We start from the raw sequence: 25,353 nt of genomic DNA on the forward strand, positions 1-25,353 counted from the left end.
GATACCTTTAAAATAAAAGGTAGGGGCGTGGATCAGAAAACCAGTCAGTATGTGGTGTGACCACCATTTGCCTCATGCAGCGCAACACATCTCCTTCGCATAGAGTTGACCAGGCTGTTGATTGTGGCCTGTGGAATGTTGTCCCACTCCTCTTCAATGGCTGTGCGAAGTTGCTGGATATTGGCGTAAACTGGAACACGCTGTTGTACACATCGATCCAGAGCATCCCAAACATGCTCAATTGGTGACATGTCTGGTGAGTATGCAGTCCATTGAAGAACTCAGACATTTTCAGCTTCCAGAAATTGTGTACAGATCCTTGCGACACGGGGTCGTGCATTATCATACTGAAACATGAGGTGACTTACTAGCCACTGCCGCTCCATATATCATCATTCCATTTGTCTTGTCTTGTCAATTACACACACCTGGTTCTTATCCCCTCATTAGTCCTTGTATAAGTGTTCCCTCTGCCCCCTTGTCCTTGTGGGTGATTGTTTATTCGTGAGAGTAGTGTGCGCCTGACTCCTTCTATCCCACTCATCACACCTGTAAACCCCAAAGGGTTATTATATAATGTATTTCATTTTGCACTAGACTTTAGTATCCTGGGTCTGTGCAGATAAACGATTTGTAAGCAAGTTGTGTTATGTTACTTGAAAACATTAAATGTCTCTATTTTCGGGATGTATTTTATTATGTAGGCTATTACCATTGCGCATTGTACATTTAATTTTACTTGGTAAGAAAACGTATTCGTATATATGCACGGAAGCGCGCTAATCAAGGTGCACCCACCAACTGTTACTCAAAAGTTTAAAGGTGCAATATGCACTGGTTGCTAAAATTCTAATAGTTCGCCTAATTTCAGTTTATGTGACAAAACAAGCAATGCATAGTGTAGAGAATCATTGTACCATCCTAACCGCTGTGAAATATATTTTCAATAACCAAAATATTGTATTTTCAGCTGTTTGAAGCTGGTGTACAAAACCGAAAGTAAAGACGCAAAAACTAAATTTAAGAACCCGAAGCATAGAAATAGCTAACATAGAAGAGATCACCTGCATCTTAGACTTGCTTTCACTTGCTTCTCATTTAAATGTCAATTTGGTTGGGTCTCACAAAAAGTTACATATTGTAGCAGTTGGATTTGGATAGGCGCTTGGAGTGACAGTTGTTGTGAGGGTCAATCGCGCCCTTGCAGCCGACAAAAAATCATTGCGACCCATTAAATTAGAGAGTCTTTGATGCCCTCTCGCGGTCTTTTATCGTGATGATTTGAACGTTCTGTGCCAGTGACGCAAATTCTTGAACATAACTAGCTTTTCCTGTAAAGGATGACACTGACAGCCTCTCACGGAACTTATCATCTGTAGTGAGTTGTGAAAACTAGCTAACCTCCCAAATAAACATTTAGATGTTCGTTCGTTCGTTCTGATCCACAGCAAAAACAGGTAACTTTTAAAATATAGTACTTTCTTTGTATTCATTGTCAGTTTAACCTAAACAAACATGTTCGGCTAAATAGTGGACAGGAAGCCTGCAATGAATTATGAGACCTTTGTTCAAAGAAACCGACTCATGTCATTGTCAACAAAACAACCCATTTATTTGGCTAAACGTAACTTTAGAAGCACACTGAGGAAATTACATTATTTTGCAATGTTACAGCCTATGTAACAAAATGTAGCCTAACTATTTTAAATACATTATTTCTAGCTAGTATAGGCTACATTGTAACTTCACGGGTAGGCTATTCCTTGAATTTACGATCTGTCAAAACAATGTCGCTTGATCTTGCTAACCGGCTGCAATAGCGTACTAGCCGACTGAGTTTGCATATTGCTATCCTCACTGCACCAGGAGACTTGCGCCAAGACGAGCTCAACAAAGAGCCAGTCATCATCATCATCATGTCGGGAACACAATCGCAAGCCACAGCCTCCTCCCTCCAGATATGCAGGTAAGCGAAACGATGCGCTGTGTTAAGAAATGTAATTTATATGTTTCTTTATCTGTGACATATTGGATGAGATCCAACGAGTCTCGAGAGCAGTTCAACTACCGGTTTGCGTGCACATTTCAAAGCGGCCCGATAATCCGCCAAATAGATTTTGCTCTGGGTCTATTCCGGCAAATGTTGACTGCATAGAAGTCACATAAGGACGACCCACTATAATAGGCGCAAATACTGTTATTCTTAGTACAATACAGAACGACTACCGGCAGCTGAGGCGCAAATTGTGCACGCGATCACATGTCGCGTGATGACCTTTTCGACAATGATGCTTGGAAATGATGACGGACCCGGACAAGATGCGTAGAGGCAAACAAGGACATCTTAAGGTCGTCCTGTGGCATTTATTGTATATTCGTGAGACCCCTGTAATTCACACCACACAAGTAGGCCTAATACATAAATAAAGAATTAAACTCCCAAATAACCTCTCGCTATTCAGTTTGAATGGGCAAACGTCAGACCAGTGTGTGCGACTAGTATACTTGTAGCCGATTTATATCCTCTCCCAAACAGTTTCGGTTGGGGTAAAAAGTAACCAGAACAATAAACATGGGCAGGTAAATGCTGCGCAATCCCGTTGGCGGTAGTTGATTAATATTTGCATTGGCTTTTGTCGCAGCATTCATCTTATCAAATGCCTTTGCTGAGTCTTAAAATGTAGTCTACAGCAGCGTCCATTTGCACTGCATTATGGGTCTGTATTATCATCCTCCTAAAGGTAGAAAGAAGCATTGCACCACACCAAGAGAGAAAAGGCATTGCTCAAGAAAAAAAAAAAGGCAAGTCTAGCCTATACTTAACACTGATTGCTATAACGCTTTAATAGTTTGTTATAAGCATTAATGTCTTATTATAAGGCATATTATCTTATTATAAGGCTCCTAATGTTATGTCTTTCTATGCAGCAGTTATTCAATTGGACACCATAGCTGCCTGTTACTCAGTATCATAAGCTATAAGATGATAATACAACATTGTACGTAAGTTGTAGTAGGCTACAATGCTTTATGATTCTCACATACTAAAATAAATAATAATGTATTAAAATCGTCTTGGTCCTACTCTGGACCATTCCATTGCAAAAGCGGAAATCCAACCAACTTCACCTCCCTTTCGGATCATAAACCAGGGTGGGACAGATCCATGACATAGCAACACAGTAAATGAGAGTGAGTAGTTTCTATAAGATAATGACATCTACCGGCCATATACGTTTATCATTAGCCAAGGCTCCTCCCCGGCATTTGTTTACACTTGGGTCAGTGAATTGGGAGGGGAGCACTTTTACTGGATTGTATGGAACAAGCATGTCTTTCACTACTGCCAGGGAAGACGGGACAATGCCATGTAGTGCTTAGAAAGTTAAAATTAAAATCTTAGAATCGGCCTGATACTTTACAGGCAGCGAGGCTTAACCTGGAGTAATATGATTGTACTTTCTTGTAATGTTGGTTAAAATGTGTCCGGTAGGGCATGACTACACAAAACCTTGCTCTCCCAGCTTGGGCCTTATCTGAATCAGATCAAATCTATTCTCTGTTGTTAATGACTTCACTAAGCTTAGACAATAGAAAGCAGACCAGTTTTCAAAGACTATTTGAAATCATTCAAATCATTTGAGCGTTTGCTGTAGTCTGCCTGGAGTGCCAAATGTGTAGGGTTTGAACTCTTGCGACTATTCTATTTGTTCCATTGTGCCAGGCAAACTCAATCAATCCCAGATAAATTATTTGAAATAAGCGCTGGACATATAGCCGTGCAGGCTGACACTTTATATTAAGTTCGTCTTGTGCCTGTGTAACACTGTAATTACTCTAGTTACAACATTGTGTTCACATGCTGTTGTATGCACTGTTTCCATTCAAATGATGAGACAATGCTTTTTGTGACCCTTGTGTCAGTAGATGACACCAGTGTGAAGTTGTAAGATATCTTAGGGCAGGGGTTCCTAAACCTTCTCACTCAGGCCCCCCTTCCTGCATTGGGGAACATCCCACGCCCCTCCCCTGCATGCATGCGCCACGTCTATTTCTATGGGCACAAGCACTGTTCAAGACACAAACTCTTCATACCCTTCTTGTTGGCGGTGAGAACATTTTACAGGTTTTAAAGCTTATTTCCTGCAATTCTACACATTTTGTCATGGGGTGCAGAGAAAATTGTGCAGTTTTAAAGCTCATTTTCTTGCAATTCTATACATTTTGCCATGTCTAATGTGTATTCATGTGATATTTGAGTGACTCAAACATTACAACAAAATCTTTGGGCTAAAAAACCTCCTGGCGGTCATTTTCCATTGTTAACCAAATAGTGTATTTTGTGTCATATCTTATGAACCAAACATGACAACACAGAAAAGTTGACCCTAACCCTAACCCTACCCCTATGTTTTGTCGATATTAATAGTTCTGAACAAACATAATTTTGTCTCAAATCGCTCTCTTCTTTGGACTGTGGGACGACTTTTGCCGTTAACTGGTTTTTATTCATTACACTTACTCAAAGTTTGAGTAACGTGGATGCCAGAGGGTCCTAGGCTACCCTACCATATCAAAGTGCCCACTGTGTACTAGATATCTTAACCACCATACATGTTAGATATTACCATTTTTTTTCAATCGCTTTGGTGCTATTTTCACAAGTATGTGGTGAATCTTTTAAACTCTTAGTACAAAACTCCAAACTGGTAACACTTGTAACGCAGCAAGTCTTACATTCAAAATCATTCATTGTGCATTTATTTTGTTTGGAGACATCTTTCACCACACAACCATTGATCCAAAATATAAGTTTACTGTAAAATATAATGAGAACATTGGTTTAATCTCCAAAACACAACATAATGATATCTTCTCAATTTAGTTGTTTTAACCCCTTACACTTGTGGAAATTGGCCTATATGGATAGGGACAAATGTAAATGTTTCTAACAGAATAACTATAAAAAGCCTATGCATGACCATGGTAGCAATTGAAAGAGAACACTTTGGAGATTATGGGCCAGTTGCCCTGGCTGTGTGTTTCGGGTCGTTGTCATGCTGGAAGACCCAGCCACGACCCATCTTCAATGCTCTTACTGAGGGAAGGAGGTTGTTGGCCAAGATCTCGCGATACATGGCCCCATCCATCCTCCCCTCAATACGGTGCAGTCGTCCTGTCCCCTTTGCAGAAAAGCATCCCCAAAGAATGATGTTTCCACCTCGTTGCTTCACGGTTGGGATGGTGTTCTTGGGGTTGTACTCATCCTTCTTCTTCCTCCAAACACGGCGAGTGGAGTTTAGACCAAAAAGCTCTATTTTTGTCTCATCAGACCACATGACCTTCTCCCATTCCTCCTCTGGATCATCCAGATGGTCATTGGCAAACTTCAGATGGGCCTGGACATGCGCTGGCTTGAGCAGGGGGACCTTGTGTGCGCTGCAGGATTTTAATCCATGACGGCGTAGTTTGTTACTAATGGTTTTCTTTGAGACTGTGGTCCCAGCTCTCTTCAGGTCATTGACCAGGTTCTGCCGTGTAGTTCTTGGCTGATCCCTCACCTTCCTCATGATCATTAATGCCCCATGAGGTGAGATCTTGCATGGAGCCCCAGACCGAGGGTGATTGACCGTCATCTTGAACTAATTGCGCCAACAGTTGTTGCCTTCTCACCAAGCTGCTTGCCTATTGTCCTGTAGCCCATCCCAGCCTTGTGCAGGTCTACAATTTTATCCCTGATGTCCTTACACAGCTCTCTGGTATTGGCCATTGTGGAGAGGTTGGAGTCTGTTTGATTGAGTGTGTGGACAGGTGTCTTTTATACAGGTAACGAGTTCAAACAGGTGCAGTTAATACAGGTAATGAGTGGAGAACAGGAGGGCTTCTTAAAGAAAAACTAACAGGTCTGTGAGAGCCGGAATTCTTACTGGTTGGTAGGTGATCAAATACTTACAGTAAATGGGCTCATTCTGTTCAGGACAAGCCAGGGTATAATGCATGTCATCATTGTAACTGTGGATCAAACATAGCGATCATAAACATTGATACTGTAAATGACATGAGTTTTCAAAAATGGAAATGGTAAGTGCACGTTTGGACTCACGGGTATGTGGTTTGCTTGTATGACATCAAAGCTGTGTTTATTATAATCCTCAACGTCTCATCTTTCAGAACACATCGACTCCTCTCGATTTACAGCATTTCCCTCACAAACAAATTTGCAAATGTAGGCCAATTAGCGTGAGGGATGGGGACATTTTCTTGTCGCACGTGCTGCTCAACTTTATAACAGCTGTCAGTCAAAACCCATACAGCGCTGTGAAGTAAAGAGCCAGAGCTCTGATGTCATGTATAGCATGTTACTGTACAGCCACTGCGTTCCAATTTAGGCGCTTATCAATGACAAAATCTGCCATTTTCAACCCGTATACAGGAAGACCTGCCTGTGAGTGGAAAGGGCTACCAACCAGTTAATCCAATAGCAGAAAATACAAGATACATGTTTCAAAATTACCCTTTGAATTGCTGAAAGCAATATGCTACTGTACTGTAAATTACAGTACATTACACTGTTTTAACATTAGGTTATACACTTGCACTACCCATCAGAATTTACTGAAAATAACATTTCCATCATTTCTATCCCATGTGTGATCAAAGGTATGATCATTGAAGATCTTCCACAGTCATTGATGCAAAAATACATTGTATTTTTCAGATATAATTACAACATGGGTGTACTGTAACAGATGAAATTAAACAGAGGAAACAATTGAAAGAAATAAACTAGTTAACAGGCAATAGTTTGCATCAAGCCTGTCTTGAGCATTTGGCCAAAGGTTCTCATCCATATTGCAGTGAATGTCCTCATTGTTGATGCACCTGGGGAAAAACCTTTAGGTATGGGGAATCCAAGTCTGACATTGGTCTGGGTTGATGTCATCGCATGCCTCATCCATGGGCATTCTCATGTGGGTGGCGATCATACACCTTCCAACTCCATGCTGAAAATAATTCCTAGATAGGGTTGAGGAAAGGAGAGTATTGGGCCAGGTATAGGGTCAGGAATCGGGGATGTACTGGAAACCATGTGCGAACCACCTCTGCATGGTGGAACCTGACATTGTCCCACACAATGACATAGGTGACCCCTTCACCTTGACCGGCCTGCTCAATCTCATTGAGGAACTCAATGAGGTGTGCAGCATTGTAGGACCCAAGTAGAGGCATACGGCCTACTACACCATCTTCGGATATGGCTGCACACACAGAGATGTTTCCCCCACGTTGTCCGGGCACTTGAACGGTCGCCCGTTGGCCGATGAGGTTCCGCCCACAGCGCTGAGTTTTGCCCAGGTTGAAGCCCGCTTCATCAACAAATATGTATTTGTGATGGTTCACAGCAGCATCAAGCTCCAGAACCCTCTAAAAAGAGATGTGGGTTAGTTATTTTCAATTACAATATGATTGTGAAGTACCATGTGCATCAAATAGTGACAGTAATCTTACAGTGGTGCTGTACTTGAACATACTCGGGCCCGCAGTTGTTTCATCCGGCCATTGTTTCTCTCAAAAGGCACCAAGTATAGCTGTTTCATAAATACCCGGTGCCTTTTCAAAAGGCAGGTGATTGTCGGCAGGCTGATGGATGCCACATTGGCAAAGGTGTCATAGTTGTCCTCAATGACCTGTTTTATTTCTGTCAGCCCTATATCATTTCTGGCCCTCACGATTTCCACCACTGCCCGCTCCTGCACATGGCCACCACTATGGAGTCTTCTGTCTATTCTGAGGGTAGAACAGAGTATGGTCAATCTATCATAAGAATACAGGTAGTAACAAGATACATACAACACTTACTATATTATATTGTGTGAATTTACATGCATTCAAATACACTACCAGTCAAAAGTTTGGACAAACCTACTCATTCAAGGGTTTTTCTTTATATTTACTATTTTTTACATGGTAGAATAATAGTGAAGACATCAAAACTATGAAATAACACATATGGAATCATTTAGTAACCAAAAAAGTGTTAAACAAATAAAAATATATTTTAAATTTGAGATTCTTGAAATAGCCACCCTTTGCAGCTTTGCACACTCTTGGCATTCTCTCAACCAGCTGGAATGCATTTCAATTAACAGGTGTGCCTTCTTAAAAGTTAATTTGTGGAATTTCTTTCCTTCTTAATGCGTTTGAGCCAATCAGTTGTGTTGTGACAAGGTAGGGGGGGTATACAGAAGATAGCCCTATTTGGTAAAAGACCAAGTCCATATTATGGCAAGAACAGCTCAAATAAGCAAAGAGAAATGACAGTCCATCATTACTTTAAGACGTGAAGGTCAGTCAATACGGAACATTTCAAGAACTTTGAAAGTTTCTTCAAGTGCAGTCGCAAAACCATCAAGGGCTATGATGAAACTGGCTCTCATGAGGACCACCACAGGAATGGAAGACCCAGAGTTACCTCTGCTTCAGAGGATAAGTTCATTAGAGTTACCAGCCTCAGAAATTGCAGCTCAAATAAATGCTTCACAGAGTTCAAGTTACAGACACATCTCAACATCAACTGTTCAGATGGGACTGTGTGAATCAGGCCTTCATGGTTGAATTGCTGCAAAGAAACCACTACTAAAGGACACCAATAAGAAGAAGAGACCTGCTTGGGCCAAGAAACACGAGCAATGGACATTAGACTGGTGGGAATTTGTCCTTTGGTCTGGAGTCCAAATTGGAGATTTTTGGTTCCAACCGCCGTGTCTTCGTGAGACGTGGTGTGGGTGAACAGATGATCTCCGCATGTGTAGTTCCCACCGTAAAGCATGGAGGAGGAGGTGTTATGGTGTGGGGGTGCTTTGCTGGTGACACTGTCTGTGATTGATTTAGAATTCAAGGAGCACTTAACCAGCATGGCTTCCACAGCATTCTGCAGCGATACACCATCCAATCTGGATTGGGCTTAGTGGGACTATAAATTGTTTTTCAACAGGACAATGACCCAACACGCCTCCAGGCTGTGTAAGGGCTATTTTGACAAGAAGGAGAGTGATGGAGTGCTGCATCAGATGACCTGGCCTCCACAATCCCCTGACCTCAACCCAATTGAGATGGTTTGGGATGAGTCGGACGGTAGAGTGAAGGAAAAGCAGCCAACAAGTGCTAAGCATATGTGGGAACTCCTTCAAGACTGTTGGAAAAGCATTCCAGGTGAAGCTGGTTGAGAGAATGCCAAGAGTGTGCAAAGCTGTCATCAAGGCAAAGGGTGGCTACTTTGAAGAATCTCAAATATAAAATATATTTTGATTTGTTTAACACTTATTTGGTTACTACATGATTCCATGTGTGTTATTTCATAGTTTTGATGTCTTCACTATTATTCTACAATGTAGAAAATAGTAAAAATAAAGAAAAACCCTTGAATGAGTAGGTCTGTCCAAACCTTTGACTGGTACTGTATGTCATTTTGCGGTAAAGCATAGTGCATATTCTGCAGACTGACCAATTTTCTTTACGGAATGTCACAATGATAGAATTGACCGTTGACCTTTTAAGGTTAGTATGAACCAAACTTGCAGCCTCTGCCAGGGTAAGTTGATAACATTTTGGATACATGTTTACTCTAGGTGATGCATTTGTTACATACAATACATCTCTGTTCTTGTCAATATCAGACTTAGTTTACAGTAAATTTGGTCTAGCTTACTACTTTGAACATCTCTAAGAGGCAATGTATCATCTTAATCCTATAGATGCTCATTCAGGTAAGCCATTTCAGCTAATTATTCTCCTTAATCACTCTCCTTACCATATTAATCAGGAAGACATCACTGGAAAACAAGTGTATGTTGAGCGGCTGCCAGGAACAGCTGTGTGTGTTTGTTTCACAGATACCGCTCTCACTAGGTAGGCCTATTGATAGAACACATTGGGATGTGTTCATTGGGCATAAAACGGAAGAAAACAGACTTAAACTGGTAGGGACTACCTTGGATTGTCCAATAACAAATGCTTATTTTGATTTTCTGTTTCAATGTTTGCTTTAGTTTTTTACATTTTGCTTTAGTGTGCCCAACTGAACACGACCCTGATGTAATATTGGTGATGCTGAACCTCAGTCAGTCATATGTTTATAGCACCTGTGTACGCACCACAGCTTTCTATGTATTAATTACATCAATGATACACTTTCATGGGACAGGAAGGATTTTTCGAAAGCACGCTAAATGTTTGGTCGTTTTCCGTTCTCCGCTCAGGTAACCTGTTTTGTATTTTTTTTTTTTACATGTTGTTGTTTCTCTTTGTGGCATGTCAGCTGGACATGGACTTGTCGAAGGAGAATTAGCACCACATTATAGTCGTTTGACGATTCAGTAATCTTTTGAAGATTGCTATTTAATTGACACTTTCTGCACTGATCTGTTGACTTATTGTCCGTTTATAGTCATACCAGTTAGCTTACATGGGATGATTAATGATACTGTAGCATAAAAACCTTGTTCCACTTTTTAAGCAGTTACTTTTCAAAAGAAGGGAGATACAAATTTAACGTGGAACAGAATTGAACACAACACAGGATCATTTTGAGCTGTATTAAATGTTTTGAAAAACTGGTCCCTGGAGTTGTGTGTAGATTAATATTCCTGGTAAAATGTGTAATGTTGTGATCGCTATGGATTTAAAAACAGCTTTGATCTAAGAGATTCCAACTGGTTCTCGTCCCTATCACGTTGCCAGATCCTGCTATTTCGTTCTTTATTAGTTAGAAGGAAGGGAGTGTGTGTCACTGTGTTGAGTCATAAAAGAGAGATGCTGAGATTAGCGACATGGAGGTGCTGGGCTTCATCTGGTTAATCATAAACCATGAACACACACACAGGCAGACAGGCACACGCACACACACACACACACACACACACACACACACACACACACACACACACACACACACACACACACACACACACACACACACAGGAAGGCTACAACATAGAAATAGATTATATTTGAATGGACTACCACACACTGTGTGTGCATGCCTTACATTTGATCTCAGTGTTATGCTGACTAATGTTATTGTATTACCTTTACACATGCCAATCATACCGTACATATCTTTCCTGTAACTCATTATTAAAAGGACTATGATTATGACATTCACATTTCCAGATGCAATGAAAGCTCAACCTCGCCACAATATTTCCTGTCCTGCTCTCCAACTATGTCAATTGCCATGGCAACCACATTGAGAGGGCAGCTCTTATTGGCCAAGGTCCCATGGGGATGGGCAGTAGTGCGAGTGCTAGGAAGCCAGTTAGTCCGGAAATCACAACAGAGGCGGGGTCAGTGTGATGGTGTCAGAGTATGATGTCATTGTGGGTTGTAACAGGGAGATGAGTAGTGAATGAAAACGAGAGAGGCTGATGGACTGGTCTTAGACTGATTGTACAGACAGACAGACAGACAGCAGGAGTGTTAAGACTGATTCTAGGTCAGTGCACACAGGTTTCCCTCAATCAGCAGACTGGAGATGGGTTCCAAACAGCAACTCAGCAGGTAGAGTTGCCACGCACACACACATTTCTTCCTCAGAGGCCATGATCATGCTTTGTAGCCTACTTCTTTGAGTGAGTTATGACTACCTGTGTCCTTTTGTCATTTGGTCAGTTAATTAAGTAAAGAGACAGGTTCAGTATGTAGTAACCTCCATGGTGATTTTATAATGCTGATTTTCTCACAATACATACTATTGGTAATCAGTTTCTCCCTATGACTATGTGATCAGTCATGCATTGCATGAATCAAAATGAGACGACTTGGAAGTGCACTTGGCACTTCTTACTGGCACTGATTTCGCTGATAGCTGCTTTATTGAGGAATGTTTTACTTGCAATGACAATGATATGTGGTTGTCTTACGTACCTTAGTTGAATGCATTGATTGTAAATCGCCCTGGATAAGATTGTCTGCTAAATGACCAAAATGTGAAATGTAAATTAATTATTGTGAAATAATGTAAAAAATTACTATCAGAAGTAGTAGGCTTACATAATGTGGATTTGTATAAGACTGGAAGATACCAAAGATGTCTGGCATGTCCTAGTACTTGTGGTTAATTATCTGAGAAGTATGTGTGTTGGGTGTGTGTATGCGTGTGCGTGTGTGTGTGTGCGCCGATAATTATGGTCATGGATCTGTAAGGTCTGCAAGTGTGAGTTTGTCAGGTGTCTTGAACAGTGTGTATTGACGCTACATCATGTCTGTGTGAGTGTGTGTGCCCACTATCTGTCTTAATGACACATTCAAACAGAGCAGGCCATTAACTCATTGGGGTGTGTGATATAGATGGCTTTTTAGGGGGAGCACACTTCAGTGAGGCCTGTGAACGGAAAGAGGAAACTTGCCATCGTTAGTGGGGACGGCAAATGGGGGGTGATCAATCTGATTTAACTGCTATGATACTCCTGTGTTGGGAGACAGAAAAGCTCAGTCCATCTGGCCAGAAACAGTGGAGATTTGCTTTGTGACCACCATGAATAATAGCAGAGAGAGCTGTTTGTGTGTGTGTATGTGTGTGTGTGTGTGTGTGTGTGTATGTGTGTGCGTGTGTGTGAGGGTTGTGGAACGCTGGCATACCAAAAACAAAGCATCTATCAAAATATTTATACAAATATAACATTCTGATTATAAAACTGATAAGAGTGATTTATGATTATTGAACCAAGAATGTGTGAATTTAAAAATATTTGTACTCCCTTTGTACTCCCATTGGTTCATTCTAGATCCAAACAAAGTATTCAAATGTGTGTATGAATGTTTGTACAGAATGGCTTTTGTAGCCCTCTAGCTACAACAAACTTTCAATTAAAAAAACTCTTAACTTCACCTCATATTCAACTAATGCATCAACATTCACAGAGAGAGAGAGTTACTATACTTTATTTCTAGTGCAGAAGATGGTTTTTGGGGAAACAGCTAACATGCTGATGAAGTGGGATCTAATGATGAATGTAGCACAATGAAAAGCTCTGGGGAAACAAGGCCCAGTTGAGTAGAAGTCACCGCAAAAAAACTGTAGCGCTACTCATTTGTTTACAGTACCTATCTTTGTCTACTGTTAAGTTGATCTAGCCTTTTTACTGAGACTGTATAGTCTATAGATGTTACTGCAACTGTACTGGTGCAATACTTTATTTATGTAGGAGACTGAAGAGTAATTCCTCATTTGAGGACAATAAACCATTGTATTCTTCTATTCCTAATGCTAATTTGTGATGCTGTTCTCTTCTGTCTGTACCAGGATCATGCGTCCCGATGATGCCAACATAGTGGGCAATGTGCATGGTGGCACCATCCTGAAGATGATTGAGGAAGCTGGATGCATCATAGGAACGCGCCACTGCAACACGCAGCCTGGGGTAAGTGTGTGCGTGTGCGTAATTGGATAAAGTGTGTGTGTGTGTATGTGTGAGTGAGTGATTTGCACCTGGAACAAGCATTGGCTGCTAAAGCTGGGAAACGTTAGCCCTAAGTTGATATTTTATAGTGCTTGCAGTACCAACAAATCTGAATGGCTGGCAAAATATTCCTCCGTTTCAGTTTTATTAATATAATCTGGTTTCTTACTGCTTGGCTAGAACGAAAGCCTGCACCTACCACAATAAGAAGGCCCATCCCTGTCTTAGAGTGTACTTTCCCTGAGCTGGACCTACCTCGGCAGTTTCACCAGTAGCTTCCTTTTGATTTGCGTCCTCATGGTATTGTCTTATACCTTCTAGCACATTCTGAACATGTTTTAGTAATGACAATCATCTGAGTCATATGTAGTGACATTTTTTTCTTACAGGGGGCAGAACATTTGCATTATTATAGCTAATCTCATGCTATTTTACACATTTTGCCATGATGCTGAGAGCCAATGCTAACTAGCTTTAGTGCAATGAATAGAAGTTTATGGGTATCCACTAGCATACACCAATAGACTTCCAGTCATTGCGCAATAAAAACATAATCATTCCATCAGATCTTTCAGCACTCTGACAGAGTTGATGTTAGAGAAAAATCTGACAGAGTTGATGTTTTACAGAGTTGACAAAAATTGCATTTTTCTTCCTAATTCAAGTGGTATGTATACACAGTAGCAATTTTGTTTTTCCTCAGTTGCTTTACAATTCTAAAACCTAATTAAATGTAACATATTTGAACCAAAATTAATATTCTATCTATCAAGCAGATGGAGTTGACAGTTTATGGTTGTGACCATGGTGATTCCAATATTGTTTGTTTAAATCTATCAAAAATGGAGAACATTACAGGCCACTAGTGGGCTTTTTGCACTACATGTAATGAGTACATGAATAAGGGGTCTTTATGGTATAGCTGACCCTGCTCATCCCTGATTCATTTAGGATTTTAAACAAATCTGACAGAGTTGACCAAATCTCCGGACACATCTTTTAGGAATCACAGTTTTGAGAGAAATATTCTTTAAAGTCTACAAAGGGAAGCACAGCCGCGAGCTGCCCAGTGACACAAGCCTACCAGACGAGCTAAACCACTTCTATGCTCGCTTCGAGGCAAGCAACACTGAAGCATGCATGAGAGCACCAGCTGTTCCGGACGACTATGTGATCACGCTCTCCGTAGCCGATGTGAGTAAGACTTTTAAGCAGGTCAACATTCACAAGGCCGCAGGGCCAGACGGATTACCAGGACGTGTACTCCGAGCATGTGCTGACCAACTGGCAAGTGTCTTCACTGACATTTTCAACATGTCCCTGACTGAGTCTGTAATACCAACATGTTTCAAGCAGACCACCATAGTCCCCGTGCCCAAGAACTCTAAGATAACCTGCCTAAATGACTACCGACCCGTGGCACTGACGTCTGTAGCCATGAAGTGCTTTGAAAGACTGGTCATGGCTCACATCAACAGCATAATCCCAGAAACCCTAGACCCACTCCAATTTGCATACCGCCCCAACAGATCCACAGATGATGCAATCTCTATCGCACTCCACACTGCCCTTTCCCACCTGGACAAGAGGAACACCTACGTGAGAATGCTATTCATTGACTACAGCTCAGCATTCAACACCATAGTGCCCTCAAAGCTCATCACTAAGCTAAGGATCCTGGGACTAAACACCTCCCTCTGCAACTGGATCCTGGACTTCCTGACGGGCCGCCCCCAGGTGGTAAGGGTAGGTAACAACACATCTGCCACACTGATCCTCAACACGGGGGCCCCTCAGGGGTGCGTGCTCAGTCCCCTCCTGTACTCTCTGTTCACCCATGACTGCATGGCCAGGCACGACTCCAACACCATCATTAAGTTTGCCGACGACACAACAGTGGTAGGCCTGATCACCGACAACGATGAGACAGCCTATAGGGAGGAGGTCAGAGATCTGGCCGTGTGGTGCCAGGACAACAACCTCTCCCTCAACGTGACCAAGACAAAGGAGATGATTGTGGACTACAGGAAAAAAAAGAGGACTGAGCACGCCCCCATTCTCATCGACGGGGCTGTAGTGGAACAGGTTGAGAGCTTCAAGTTCCTTGGTGTCCACATCACCAACGAACTATCATGGTCCAAACACACCAAGACAGTCGTGAAGAGGGCACGACAAAGCCTATTCCCCCTCAGGAGACTAAAAAGATTTGGCATGGGTCCTCAGATCCTCAAAAAATTCTACAGCTGCACCATCGAGAGCATCCTGACTGGTTGCATCACCGCCTGGTATGGCAACTGCTTGGCCTCTGACCGCAAGGCACTACAGAGGGTAGTGCGTACGGCCCAGTACATCACTGGGGCAAAGCTCCCTGCCATCCAGGACCTCTATACCAGGCGGTGTCAGAGGAAGGCCCTCAAAATTGTCAAAGACTCCAGTCACCCTAGTCATAGACTGTTCTCTCTGCTACCGCACGGCAAGCGGTACCGGAGTGCCAAGTCTAGGTCCAAAAGACTTCTCAACAGCTTCTACCCCCAAGCCATAAGACTCCTGAACAGCTAATCATGGCTACCCGGACTATTTGCACTGCCCCCCCACCCCATCCTTTTTACGCTGCTGCTACTCTGTTAAGTATTTATGCATAGTCACTTTAACTCTACCCACATGTACATATTACCTCAACTAGCCGGTGCCCCCGCACATTGACTATGCAACGGTACCCCCCTGTATATATAGCCTCCCTACTGTCACTTTATTCTATTGTATATATAGCCTCCCTACTGTCACTTTATTTTTTACTTCTGCTCTTTTTTTTCTCAACACTTTTTTGTTGTTGTTTTATTCTTACTTTTTTGTTTAAAATAAATGCACTGTTGGTTAAGGGCTGTAAGTAAGCATTTCACTGTAATGTCTGCACCTGTTGTATTCGGCGCATGTGACCAATAAAATTTGATTTGATTTGATTTGATTTGAAAGTCACAGAGGTCTATTGCAAGGAACTACACAATATAATTCTCAGTTAATATCCATTATTGCCAGTTTTCTTTAATTTTAAACACTTTTTTGGAGAGTTTGAAATTGAGATCCTTTGCTCCGGACAAGGGCATTTCCAGGCATTGAGCCGACATGGAAATGAATATATTTAAAGTATTTTGAGAATTCCCAAAACTATAATTTTCCCTTATAAAATTCCTCTAAATGTACATTTTAAGTTAAAAAAATGCAACAAAATCTTTTTTTACTATAAAAATAACGTTTCTGTCACGTTGTATAATGATTTGAAGACAGGTTTTATTTACTCCACCCAACACAAACGGGGGGGGGGGGGGGGGGCTACGTCAGTGGTCACATGGTGTTCCTCTATGAGAGATAAGTTATCATTTACAGGGCACTCCAACATTCCTCACATACTGTAACTGAACCTGTCCCTCCGATTAACATCACCTCATCTGCTCAAACGAAACGACTGTGTGTATGTATGCATGTGTGTGGGTGTGGGTGTGTTTGAAAGAAAATGGCTGTGTCCCAATACTGTTAACATGCATCCGTTCCTTCCTCCCTTCCTTAAGGGCCAAATCTTAATATTCCATTGTTTAGCCCAGGTAAAGAATGCAGAGCAGAATTTCTAAAGAATTGGGAAGGGCCAATATTTGAGCGTGTTACTGTAACATGTCATGGCTGGCATAATCTGAGCATAGGAGAGTGGCTCATTTAGAAGTCAATGCTTCTAGGGAAAGGGAAAGGAGAGGGTAGACACCTAGGGAGTGCTACATGGGGATGCAGTTCAATGTGAAAAGTAGAATTGAATGAACGTCTTTGGTTTAGGGATATTAGGTCAATAGGAAAACAAGGAGGACGAATGATCAAATTCTATTCAAATAGTTATGTAAGTAAACCTACCTGGTTTTGGCCAGATAGTCAGTATCTGGTCATTGTAGTAGATATTGTAATAAACATTGACCAGACACAATTAGCCGTTCCCAGTATTTGTCATATTAATACAATCCACTAGGTGGCTCTACAGGGCTGAGAATGTCTGCATGAACGCACTGAATGGGCATAGACACCATTTGCTCCTTACATAGACAACCAAATACATAACTATGAAAGACAAACAGTTGTACACTGTAGGTGTTAAGATATTGTTTGTGTGTCTTTTTTTTCAGGCCATAAAGAATTATATATAGTAGTTATTGTCATGGATTGTGAAGGATCATATCTAAACTAGATGATGTAAAATGTTTGGCCATTGTCAAAGCTGGAAACTGTAACCAAGACTGAATTGCATCTCTCTCTCTCTCTCTCTCTCTCTCTCTCTCTCTCTCTCTCTCAGGATCGCTGCGCAGCGCAACTGGCTCGTGTGGAGCGTACCGACTTCCTGTACCCCATGTTCATCGGGGAGGTGGCTCACGTCAGCGCCGAGATCACCTACGCCTCCAAACACTCTGTGGAGGTGCAGATCCACGTGATGTCAGAGAACATCCTCACAGGTAACCATAGCGACAGTCCATTACGCATACCTCTTCCAATAAAACGTCAAGTGTACCCTCCTTCAAATCGATGAATGTCATCGGATATTCAAATGTAACACTTGCTGTTTGAGAGTGTGCCTGACCACAACACTTTTGGACGACCAATTAGCCAAATATTGTACTTTGGAATTGGCTCTGGATGGGTTAACAAATGACCTCATTGTGTTTGGTGGTGGTTGGTCACTAGGGGGCAGCACAGCGCAAGTCAAATAACAAAATGGAAAGAAAATGTTTCCTATTGTGTACTCTTGGACCCAAAATGAAAGCTTGACATTTATGTTGCTTCCATTGACAGTTTACTTCTATGATGTCATACATGTGCTTAGTCGTGAATTATATGGTTTTGTACCAGAATAATGTTACCCCGCGGACATAGTCACAATACAATCAAATGCTTGAGAATGGAAAGACTTGGTGTTTAATATGTTGACATTTTGGTGTATCGATTCAACTTGATATGTTGGCGCTCCAATGGTTACTCCTCAATGAGCTGCACACATCAGTACCCTGCCTGGTCCCCAATTCATGATTTCGCCTTCTGTGTGGACCAGTGGCGGTCAGTGCCGTTTAAGATGAGGGGATGACATTTTTTTTTACAGTATATTGGATGACTGTCATTCATATTCCATTCACCCAGTTCAATGTAACAGCGATAGATTTAGGCTACTACATGATACTCTAATTTTCCCTATATCCATCATGAGGCTGCTACAATCTATCTTATGAATGAAAGTTTACAACGTACAGTGGGGGAAAAAAGTATTTAGTCAGCCACCAATTGTGCAAGTTCTCCCACTTAAAAAGATGAGAGAGGCCTGTAATTTTCATCATAGGTACACGTCAACTATGACAGACAAATTGAGAATTTCTTTCCCAGAAAATCACATTGTAGGATTTTTTATGAATTTATTTGGAAAGACAGTGACATTCAATACTGCCTTGCACACTTTTGCCTGCATCTAGCTGATATAGGGTGGAATCATTAGTCCAACAGTTGCAAACGAGAGTTTCTATTGGACAAATTCAGGTATATTTATCCCCGTTTTGTTCCATTTGCTTCTGTTTAGGAAAGGTTTTTCAACAGAATCGGCAGAATGAATATACCCCTGATCACGCGTAAACAGAGTTCACTCTCATAACAGCCACGTTGTATTCCTTCTCTTCCCTTCGCTTGTGGACTTCAATGTGCAACAGATCAGCTGTATGTGACCAGGCGAAAAAACCTTTCCAAGCCAAACCTCTACAAACAGCTTACATCGTTGTCACCATATTAGCTAAAGTAACGGCATAGCAGCATAGAACTAACGCGTTAGTAAACCCTCTACAATCATGCAGTAATGTTAGTGTACAGTCAGTAAGCAGTTACACCGGCGGGCCTAGGTGGCAATAAATTAGTAATACCAAAAGCTTACCTTGACTTGGAAGAGTTCCAGTGTTGTGTTGGAAAGTCATAGCCAGCTAGCTAACATAGTATCCTTCTGTTTGAGCAGGGTGTTTCAGTAGGGTAAACTAGCTAGCTGCATTTGCTAGCTAAGTAAGTGAAACTGAAACTGAAAAAGAATGACGAAATCTCTCTCTCTATTTCTGTTTTGCTTCTTCTTCATTTTGGAAGAAATTAATTTGTAAATAACTGTTCAACTATTCTCTTTCTCTCTCTTTAAGTCAACTACTCACCACATTTTATACATTGCAGTGCTAGCTAGCCGTAGCTTATGCTTTCAGTACTAGATTCATTCTCTGATCCTTTGATTGGGTGGACAACATGTCAGTTCATGCTGAAAGAGCTGTGATAGGCCGGAGGACGTCCTCTGGAAGTCATAATTACTGTGTAAGTCTATGGAAGGGGGTGAGAACCATGAGCCTCCTAGGTTTCGTATTGAAGTCAATGTACCCAGAGGAGGACGGAAGCTAGCTGTCCTCCGGCTACACCATGGTGCTACCATACAGAGTGCTGTTGAGGCTACTGTAGACCTTCTTTGCAAAATAGTGTGTTTTAATCAGTTATTTGGTGACATGATTATATTAAGTATAGTTTTATCTAAAAAGGATAACTTTTGAAATGTTTTACTATTTTAATTTTTATGAAATTCACTGAGGAGGATGTTCCTCCCTTCCTCCTCTGAGGAGCCTCCACTGGTGTGGACTAGTTACTATGTATTGGGACATTAGCTGTATATCCACATATGTGTGTGTTGTTGTGTGTATGTAATCTTGGGCTGGGTGCATTAGCACTGTAGACAAATATAGACTCCTATTAGAGGTTGGATATTGGAGGGTACACACAAACGCACCAAAACGCACACACACACTTATGATTCAGGTACACACACACACAGACTCCCCGTGGATGAAGGGAGCAAACAGCACAGTGGCATGGCCTGACATACTCTTCTGACCCTGAAATGTCAGCTGACATGACAATGCTGCAAATGGAGTTGACAACCATGGCAACGCCAGTCCCTATCGTGACTGTCTGAGCAGTGCTGTGATTATATCTGTGACCTCAACGGAAAGCAGCAGGAGACAATCCAATGCACATCTTGGCCAAAAGGCTGTGGTGTCACTCAGGGGACGCTTATATGTTGAGTCAGGGTGTGTATATTCCTTGTTGTGCTTGTTCTATGTTATAGATTCTAGTATGGGTATTTCTATGTTGGCCGGTGTGGTTCCCAATCAGAGGCAGCTGTCGCTCGTTGTCTCTGATTGGGGCCATACTTAGGCAGCCTATTGGCACTAGTAGGTTGTGGGATCTTGTTCCGTATGAGGTATGTTGTTTGTGTCTACCTTGGACTTCACGTTTCGTTTTGTTTATTGTTTTGTCAAGTGTTTATTAAGTTTAAATAAACATGTATGCATATCACGCTGCGCCTTGGTCTGACCCGTCTATGAACGAACGTGACAGAATATCCCACCAGACCTGGACCAAGCAGTGTGCCGAGGAGGAGCAGAGAGGATGGACTTGGCAGGAGATAAGAGAGGATCTGGCAAGAAAGATGGAGGCCCTGATCAGGGTGGAGAGGCAACCCCAAGAAAATGTTTGGGGGGGGCACACGGTGTGGACGACGAGGCAGCAGGAGGCCGCGACAGGGCGGATCTGCTGGTTAGGAGAGGAGGCCACCAGATTACGGGGGCTATTGGTTCAGAGGGAGCAGAAGGAAGGTGTAGAGGCACGGCGAGAGGAGCTGGTTAGGCAGCAGAAGGAGCGGGGGGTAATCAAGGAACCCAGTCCTGCTCCTCGCACCAAGCAAGTGGTGCGTGTCGCCAGTCCGGTCCGGCCCGTTCCTGCTCCCCGCACCAAGCCAGTGGTGCGCGTCGCCAGCCCAGCCCGGCCTGTTCCTGCTCCTCGCACCAAGCCAGTGGTGCGCGTCGCCAGCCCGGCCCGGCCTGTTCCTGCTTCTCGTACCAAGCCAGTGGTGCGCGTCGCCAGCCCGGCCCGGCCTGTTCCTGCTCCTCGCACCAAGCCAGTGGTGCGCGTCGCCAGCCCGGCCCGGCCCGTTCCTGCTCCCCGCACCAAGCCAGTGGTGCGCGTCGCCAGCCCGGCCCGGCCTGTTCCTACTCCTCGCACCAAGCCAGTGGTGCGCGTCGCCGGCCCGGCCTGTTCCTGCTTCTCGTACCAAGCCAGTGGCGCGCGTCGCCAGCCCTGCCCGGCCTGTTCCTGCTCCTCGCACCAAGCCAGTGGTGCGCGTCGCCAGCCCGGCCCGGCCTGTTCCTGCTCCTCGCACCAAGCCAGTGGTGCGCGTCGCCAGCCCGGCCCGGCCTGTGCCTGCTCCTCGCATCAGACCAGTGGTGCGTTTGTCCAGTCCGGCACGGCCCGTGCCCGTTCCACCGGTGCCTGATCCAGCTCCGGTCAGCTGCGCCACTCCGGAGCCAGAGCAGTCCGCTCCACCGGGGTCCAGTCCAGCTCCGGTCAGCGGCTCCACTCCGGAGCCAGAGCAGTCCGCTCCACCGGTGCCTGATCCAGCTCCGGTCAGCGGCTCCACTCCGGAGCCAGAGCAGTCCGCTCCACCGGTGCCCAGTCCAGCTCCGGTCAGCGGCTCCAGTCCAGACCATGACGTCAGCCCCTCTCCAGGTTCGGGGTCTCCCACACCAGGGTCCAGACAGGGCTTGGAGTATAGTGGGAGGAAGTAGAGGGGAAGCAACGCGCCGAGGTCTAGACCAGACCAGGGGCGCAACAGGGAGGCGAAGAGTGAGAGGTCGTCACGCCCTGAGCCGGATCCGCCTCCGAGGCGGATTGCCCACCCGGCCCCTACCCTGTTATGTTTATGTTGTGCGGTCGGAGTCCGCACCTTTGGGGGGGGGGTACTGTCACGCCGTGACTCAGGGGACGCTTATATGTTGAGTCAGGGTGTGTATATTCCTTGTTGTGTTTGTTCTATGTTATAGGATCTAGTATGTCTAGATCTATGTTGGCCGGTGTGGTTCCCAATCAGAGGCAGCGGTCGCTCGTTGTCTCTGATTGGGGACCATACTTAGGCAGCCTATTGGCACTAGTGGGTTGTGGGATCTTGTTCCGTGTGAGGTATGTTGTTTGTGTACCTTGGCCTTCACGTTTTGTTTAGTTTGTTGTTTTGTCGTTGTTTATTCGGTTCAAATAAACATGTATGCATATCACGCTGCGCCTTGGTCCGTCCCGTCCGTCAACGAGTGTGACATGTGGCCATTCATTATCTTTGAAGTAAACACACAGAATAGTAATGTATTTTATGTGTGTTTTGTTTGGATCCTAGCATTGCCACAATTAATACAATGGACATTCCCACTAGCATGCTAAGCTAAAATAATGTACATTTGTGTGTTTTAGTTTAAAGTAGACTCAGCGAAATGAGGTAGATGCAGAAAGAAACAGCATAGTGGATCAATTTCCACAACAACTAAGAGCATTGAAGTACGAGGCTCAACTTCTCCTCTGTTTTGGTACCCTGGGTACCACGCTGTGTAAAGCCTGAAGTGAACCCTATGCACATGCGCAGGTACTGTGTGTGACTGTGTGAGAGCGAAGTCTTGAATCTCGCTCATCTCAATATCTGCGGTGCTGCTCATGGCAACGTCATTTCGCTGAGTCTACCTTTAAGATCAATAATGGATCAGAGAAAAGAGAGAGAAAGGGGGAATGAGAGAGAGAGAGAGAGAGAGAGAAAGGGGGGATGAGAGAGAGAGAGAGAGAGAGAGAAAGGGGGGATGAGAGAGAGAGAGAGAGAGAGAGAGAGAGAGAGAGAGAGAGAGAGAGAGAGAGAGAGAGAGAGAGAGAGAGAGAGAGAGAGAGAGAGAGAGAGAGAGGGGGGATGAGCAAGAGAGAGAGAGAAGGGGGGGATGAGAGAGAGAAAGGGGGATGAGAGAGAGAGAGAGAGAGAGAAAGGGGGAATGAGAGAGAGAGAGAAAGGGGGAATGAGAGAGAGAGAGAGAGAAAGGGGGGATGAGCGAGAGAGAGAGAGAAAGGGGGGATGAGAGAGAGAGAGAGCGAGAGAGAGAGAGAGCACGAGGGGGATGAGAAGAGGAAACAAAAGTGGGATCCCCCAGGTGGCCGTTGCCACAGCAACAATGTTTCTCCGTGTGGCAGGAGCAGGTTGGGAGACGCGGGGGCAGAGCGATGAGGATGACAGGTGGAGAGAGAGGAGCTAGCTGATGCTGCTGCTGCTCCACACAGGCACAGCCAAAGACACCCTTCAGTTGGGGTCCTTCCTGAGAGGAGGGACTATAACTAACCATGGGGGAAGTCTATTAGGTCTGTCATATGAAATACAATGGACTGGAGAAGGCATTGTAACAAGATTGTTCTTGTTCATTTCCATTCATTCTGTATCATACTCACTTTGTCCTCTAAATAGTATAGTATGACATTCTGAACACAAACAAATGCTAGCAATGTGTAGGATAGCAGGGGTTCTCTCTTTTGGCATGGGACATATTCTCCCTGTGTGTGTGCGTGCGTGCATTTGTGTGTGTATGTATATATGTGTGTATGTTTGTGTGTCTGTGTGTTTATGTGGGTTTGTGTATGCATGTGTGTTCATTTGTGTGTGTATGTTTGTGTATGTGTGTCATTGTGTGTGTGTGCCGCTGTGTGTGTGCTGTGTCAGTGTTTGGCCCTTTAAAGGCTCCTGCAGGCCCTAGGGGAAGAGAAGCTAACGGGAGCAGACATTATTTGCTTCTGTCCTTTCCACTCAGTGTCAGGCGTCACAAACAGCGGCCCAGTCGGCTACAGACGCTGTGTGTGTGTGTGTGTGTGTGTGTGAGAGAATGTGAGTGTGAGTGTGTACCAGGGCTTCTCTGGACACACACTTGCCTCTTTATCGCTTCTACATCTAAGTGACATTTGAGATTTCGCCCTCTTGTGCCTCTTTTTTTGACCATAACCTCCCAAGCCTACTTGTCTACCTTGAACAGACTAGTTATAATTCCACAGTCCTATTCACTGACAGACGTGTGGTGGTAAGGGTTTGATGGTTTTGTATATTCATAGAAAACTAGTCTCTATACTCTTCTTCCCTGGGTGATGGATGGACGGCTGGGGACTGGGTTGTGTGTGTTAATGTAAATGTGTGTGTGAGTGTTTTTGCTGGTGTGTGTATGTGGTGTGTGAGGGTGTGTGTGTATGTCTGCACATGTGTTAATGTAAAGGTGTGTGTGTGGGTGCATATATGTATGTGTGAGGGGTGTGTGTGTTTGTGTGGTCACATGACCGGACTCCCAGGTTCCTCACAGGCAGTCAGTGTGCATCTCGTCAGCGTGGCCTCACTCACACTCCCCCAGGGGAACTCTGGGTACTGTGTGCACAAGCCGTGATGATTGTCCCCGCAGGGCGGACCATCCACACACACACACACACACACACACACACACACACACACACACACACACATTTTAAATACTTTATTTGAATCCACAAATCACATTACATCAAGAAAGAGTTAAACATGTCAAAGGTATTGGATACAAGGACACTTAAGGATACAAAAAACACTTTCTCCACACAGCTAGGCCGCCCATAATGGCTGAAACAGAGCAGTACCTCGCCAGTTGCTTTGCTTTAGTCTTAGACAGGCTACCGTAAGCCTCTATATGTGGCCGAGACTGCCAAATATCAGTGCCACCAACTTGCACGTGTATCCAAGGCTGTCCAAGCGTGATACAAGGGGCTGGTATTTAAGAAGGCTTTCAGCAAAGGCCTACTTCATGTAACAATCAAATGAGCAACCCACTTCCAAAATGAGCACCGCCCTCTAGCCTCCCCCCAGATGAACAATATCTGGCGTATTTGGTACACAGGAAAACACATTATCGTCAACATCAAACACACACACACTTGAGCATAATTGTCTCTCATATAAACAGTCACATCTCAGACATCCATAGGGAGCAGAGAT

General features: G+C 43.8%; 1 protein-coding gene across 7 annotated transcripts in view; it reads left to right on the forward strand.

The window, feature by feature from the left end:
• The first annotated feature begins 1,323 nt into the window (after positions 1–1,323).
• The window catches only part of acot7 (acyl-CoA thioesterase 7), a 60,628-nt gene continuing 36,598 nt past the window's right edge, over positions 1,324–25,353 (forward strand). For 2 of the 7 annotated variants that reach the window (XM_084184812.1, XM_084184815.1), the window contains exons 1-3: positions 1,843–1,966; positions 13,304–13,421; positions 17,791–17,947. In XM_084184812.1, the coding sequence (XP_084040938.1) occupies positions 1,917–1,966; positions 13,304–13,421; positions 17,791–17,947 (325 nt within the window). In that variant the 5' untranslated portion in view covers positions 1,843–1,916. Of the gene's footprint in view, positions 1,458–1,842; positions 1,967–11,402; positions 11,560–13,303; positions 13,422–17,790; positions 17,948–25,353 lie in introns of those variants that run through there. The other 5 variants (XM_084184813.1, XM_084184814.1, XM_084184811.1 and 2 more) reach the window with 5 other exon arrangements.

Source organism: Coregonus lavaretus (assembly GCF_964263955.1).
Source record: "Coregonus lavaretus genome assembly, chromosome: 20".
NCBI classification, from domain to species: domain Eukaryota; kingdom Metazoa; phylum Chordata; class Actinopteri; order Salmoniformes; family Salmonidae; genus Coregonus; species Coregonus lavaretus.